We start from the raw sequence: 5,000 nt of genomic DNA on the forward strand, positions 1-5,000 counted from the left end.
GAGACAGGTGAGGGGGTGATGGGGTCGGGGGGGTCAGAGACAGCTAAAGGGGTGACGGGGATTAGGGGGTCGGGGGGGTCAGAGACAGGTGAGGGGGTGACGGTGTCCGGGGGGTCAGAGACAGGTGACGGGGTGATGGGGTCCGGGGAATCAGAGACAGGTGAGGGGGTGACTGGTTCAGGCGGGTTAGAGACAGGTGAGGGGGTGACGGGGTCGGGGAGTCAGAGACAGGTGTGGGGTTGACGGTTTCGGGGGATCAGAGACAGGTGATGGGGTGACGCGGTCGGGGGGTCAGAGACAGGTGAGGGGGTGACGGGGTCAGGGGAGACAGAGACAGGTGAGGGGGTGACGGGGTCCGGGGAGTCAAAGACAGGTGAAGGGGTCGCGGGGTCAGAGACAGGAGAGGGGGTGACGAGATGGGGGGTCAGAGACAGGTGAGGGGGTGACGGGGTCGGGGGGGTCAGAGACAGGTAAGGGGGTGACGGGGTCAGGGTGGTCAGAGAGAGGTGTGGGGCTAATGGGGTCGGAGGGTTAGAGACAGGTGAGGGGGTGACGGGGTCGGGGGTCAGAGACAGGTGAGGGGGTGAGGGGGTGATGTGTCCCATCACAGGCTCCTTCCTACCTGCACTCGCTCCTGAAGGCTTACGCTACCTCCCGGCCGCTGCGCTCCTCCAATGAACGTCGCCTCGCTTTGCCAAACACTCACACAAAGCAATCCAGACTGTTCTCATACAGAGTTCCCCAATGGTGGAACAAACTACCTTCCACTACCAGATCAGGAGAATCTCTCACTATCTTTAATAAACTCCTGAAGACTGAGCTCTTCAAAGAGCTCTTACTCTCCTAACACCTCTAACTAACTACCTTCCACTACCAGATCAGGAGAATCTCTCGCTATCTTTAATAAACTCCTGAAGACTGAGCTCTTCAAAGAGCACTTACTCTCTTAACACCTCTAACACACTAACTACTTCTAACCTCATTTCCTTCTTCCCCTCCTTCACTCCTCTATCCTATTATTCCCCTTTGACCTCCTTTTATCCCTATCCAAAGATGTTTTACCTTTAAACTTATTTTACATTGTACTTGACTATTGTAAGTCGCTTTGGACAAAAGCGTCTGCCAAATGTAATCTAATGTAATGTAATGTAATGTAATGTGATGGGGTCGGGGGGTCAGAGACAGGTGAGGGGGTGACGGGGTCAGGGGGGTCAGAGAGAGGTGTGGGGCTGACGGGGTCGGGGGGTCAGAGACAGATGAGGGGCTGACGGGGTCGGGGGGTCAGAGACAGGTGAGGGGGTGACGGGGTCGGGGGGTCAGAGACAGGTAAGGAGGTGACGGAGTTGGGGGGGTCAGAGACAGGTGAGGGGGTGACAAAATTGGGGGGTCAGAGACAGGTGAGGGGGTGACGGGGTTGGGGGGTCAGAGACAGGTGAGGGTGTGATGGGGTCGGGGGGATCAGAGACAGGTAAGGGGGTGACGGAGTTGGGGGGGTCAGAGAGAGGTGAGGGGGTGACAGGGTCGGGGGGTCAGAGACAGGTAAGGGGGTGACGGAGTTGGGGGGGTCAGAGACAGGTAAGGGGGTGACGGAGTTGGGGGGGTCAGAGAGAGGTGAGGGGGTGACAGGGTCGGGGGGTCAGAGACAGGTAAGGGGGTGACGGAGTTGGGGGGGTCAGAGACAGGTGAGGGGGTGACGGGGTCGGGGGGGTCAGAGACAGGTGAGGGGGTGACAGGGTCGGGGGGTCAGAGACAGGTAAGGGGGTGATGGAGTAGGGGGGGTCAGAGACAGGTGAGGGGGTGACGGAGTTGGGTGGGGTCAGAGACAGGTGAGGGGGTGACGGGGTCAGGGGGTCAGAGACAGGTGAGGGGGTGACAGGGTCAGGGGGTCAGAGACAGGTGAGGGGGTGACGGGGTCAGGGGGTCAGAGACAGGTGAGGGGGTGAGGGGTGAGGGGGGGTCAGAGACAGGTGAGGGGGTCGTGAGGACTGATTAGGTGTTTATTACCTGCAGGTGAATCTGGACTGGCCTCCCAGCAGCCCCTAAAACAGCCTCCGCCAGCCTCCCTGGACACTTCCTGTTCAGACTGGGCATGCTCAGTCCCTCCACTGTTCAGCAGATCAGTGTTCAATCAGAAACAGGAGTTTAATTTTAATAACATGAATTATTAATGTATTAATAATGTTCTTACCATCCTGAACCGACTCAGGAGAACCCCACGGCACCAGAGTGACCATCAGACCCACCACTGAGAGACAGAGAGAGAGAGAGACAGAGAGAGAGACAGAGAGAGAGAGAGACAGTGAGAGAAACAGACAGAGAGAGAGAGAAAGACAGAGAGAGTAAATTAAATAGAATTCTCATATCTAAATGTGTATCAGTGTGTGACAGTATGTAATTGTAAGTGTGTGTGTGTGTGTGTGTGTGTGCTCGAGTGTGAGACAGTGTGTAATTGTATGTGTTTGTGTGTAATTGTGAGTGTGTGTGTAACTGTGAGTGTGTGACAGTGTGTACCATGTCTCTGGGCGTCCTGCAGCAGTGTGAACCCCTGTGGTGAGTTGGGTAGTGTGTGGAGTGTGTTGGGTAGTGTGGGAAGTGAGTCGTGGTGCAGCAGCAGGTGAGACGGGGTTAAACTGAGTCCAGTAGTGCAGAAAAACAGCTTCTCCTCCAGCGCCGCACACACCTGCAGATCCAGAGACCACACCGCCTCTACACACACACACACACACAGTGTGTATTAGTGGATTATGGTCCAGGTGGTGTTGAGGTGGTGTTCGGTGATGTTGGGGCAGTGTGAGTGGCGTTGAAATGGTGTTGGGGTTGTGTTTGGGTGGTGTTGGGGCATTGCAGGTGGTGTTTAGTGGTGTTGGGGTGGTGTGGGTTTTGTTGGGACAGTGTTGAGGTGGTGTTGGGTGGTGTTGGGGTGGTGTTGGGGCGTTGTTTGGGTAGTGTTGAGGTGGTGTTGGGACGTTGTTTGGGTGGTGTTGAGGTGGTGCTGGGACGTTGTTTGGGGGGTGTTTGGGTGGTGTTGGGGTGGTGTGGGTTTTGTTGGGGCGGTGTGGGTTTTGTTGGGGCAGTGTGGGGGGTGTTTGGGTGGTGTTGGGGTGGTGTGGGTTTTGTTGGGCGGTGTGGGGGGTGTTTGGGTGGTGTTGGGGTGGTGTGGGTTTTGTTGGGGCAGTGTGGGGGGTGTTTGGGTGGTGTTGGGGTGGTGTGGGTTTTGTTGGGGCAGTGTGGGGGGTGTTTGGGTGGTGTTGGGGTGGTGTGGGTTTTGTTGGGGTGGTGTGGGTGGTGATTGGGTGGTGTTGGGGTGGTGTGGGTTTTGTTGGGGCGGTGTGGGTGGTGTTTGGGTGGTGTTGGGGTGGTGTGGGTTTTGTTGGGGCAGTGTGGGTTTTGTTGGGGCAGTGTGGGGGGTGTTTGGGTGGTGTTGGGGTGGTGTGGGTTTTGTTGGGGCAGTGTGGGGGGTGTTTGGGTGGTGTTGGGGTGGTGTGGGTTTTGTTGGGGCGGTGTGGGTGGTGTTTGGGTGGTGTTGGGGTGGTGTGGGTTTTGTTGGGGCAGTGTGGGTTTTGTTGGGGCAGTGTGGGGGGTGTTTGGGTGGTGTTGGGGTGGTGTGGGTTTTGTTGGGGCGGTGTGGGGGGTTTTTGGGTGGTGTTGGGGTGGTGTGGGTTTTGTTGGGGTGGTGTGGGGGGTGTTTGGGTGGTGTTGGGGTGGTGTGGGTTTTGTTGGGGCAGTGGGGGGTGTTTGGGTGGTGTTGGGGTGGTGTGGGTTTTGTTGGGGCAGTGTTGGGGTGGTGTGGGTTTTGTTGGGGCGGTGTGGGTGGTGTTGGGGTGGTGTGGGTTTTGTTGGGGCGGTGTGGGGGGTGTTTGGGTGGTGTTGGGGTGGTGTGGGTTTTGTTGGGGCAGTGTGGGAGGTGTTTGGGTGGTGTTGGGGTGGTGTGGGTTTTGTTGGGTCGGTGTGGGTGGTGTTTGGGTGGTGTTGGGGTGGTGAGGGTTTTGTTGGGGCGGTGTGGGGGGTGTTTGGGTGGTGTTGGGGTGGTGTGGGTTTTGTTGGGGCAGTGTGGGGGGTGTTTGGGTGGTGTTGGGGTGGTGTGGGTTTTGTTGGGGTGGTGTGGGTTTTGTTGGGGCAGTGTGGGGGGTGTTTGGGTGGTGTTGGGGTGGTGTGGGTTTTGTTGGGGCAGTGTGGGGGGTGTTTGGGCGGTGTGGGTTTTGTTGGGGCAGTGTGGGGGGTGTTTGGGTGGTGTTGGGGTGGTGTGGGTTTTGTTGGGGCGGAGTGGGTGGTGTTTGGGTGGTGTTGGGGTGGTGTGGGTTTTGTTGGGGCGGTGTGGGTTTTGTTGGGGCGGTGTGGGGGTGTTTGGGTGGTGTTGGGGTGGTGTGGGTTTTGTTGGGGCAGTGTGGGGGGGTGTTTGGGTGGTGTTGGGGTGGTGTGGGTTTTGTTGGGGCAGTGTTGGGGTGGTGTGGGTTTTGTTGGGGCGGTGTGGGTGGTGTTTGGGTGGTGTTGGGGTGGTGTGGGTTTTGTTGGGGCGGTGTGGGGGGTGTTTGGGTGGTGTTGGGGTGGTGTGGGTTTTGTTGGGGCGGTGTGGGGGGTGTTTGGGTGGTGTTGGGGTGGTGTGGGTTTTGTTGGGGCAGTGTGGGGGTGTTTGGGTGGTGTTGGGGTGGTGTGGGTTTTGTTGGGGCAGTGTGGGGGGTGTTTGGGTGGTGTTGGGGTGGTGTGGGTTTTGTTGGGGCGGTGTGGGTGGTGTTTTGGTGTTGTTGGGGTGTTGTGGGTTTTGTTGGGGCAGTGTGGGGGGTGTTTGGGTGGTGTTGGGGTGGTGTGGGTTTTGTTGGGGCAGTGTGGGGGGTGTTTGGGTGGTGTTGGGGTGGTGTGGGTTTTGTTGGGGCAGTGTTGGGGTGGTGTGGGTTTTGTTGGGGCGGTGTGGGTGGTGTTTGGGTGGTGTTGGGGTGGTGTGGGTTTTGTTGGGGCGGTGTGGGGGGTGTTTGGGTGGTGTTGGGGTGGTGTGGGTTTTGTTG

General features: G+C 58.0%; 1 protein-coding gene across 1 annotated transcript in view; it reads right to left on the reverse strand.

The window, feature by feature from the left end:
* The window catches only part of LOC111189808 (rho guanine nucleotide exchange factor 28), a 24,078-nt gene that overhangs the window by 3,081 nt on the left and 15,997 nt on the right, over window positions 1-5,000 (reverse strand). The window contains exons 13-15 of the mRNA XM_049479015.1: window positions 2,512-2,706; window positions 2,189-2,245; window positions 2,005-2,105 (exon numbers count right to left, since the gene is read on the reverse strand). Coding sequence (XP_049334972.1) covers window positions 2,005-2,105; window positions 2,189-2,245; window positions 2,512-2,706 — 353 coding nt within the window. The remainder of the gene's footprint in view (window positions 1-2,004; window positions 2,106-2,188; window positions 2,246-2,511; window positions 2,707-5,000) is intronic.

The sequence above is a fragment of the Astyanax mexicanus genome, chromosome 4 (genome assembly GCF_023375975.1).
Source record: "Astyanax mexicanus isolate ESR-SI-001 chromosome 4, AstMex3_surface, whole genome shotgun sequence".
NCBI classification, from domain to species: domain Eukaryota; kingdom Metazoa; phylum Chordata; class Actinopteri; order Characiformes; family Acestrorhamphidae; genus Astyanax; species Astyanax mexicanus.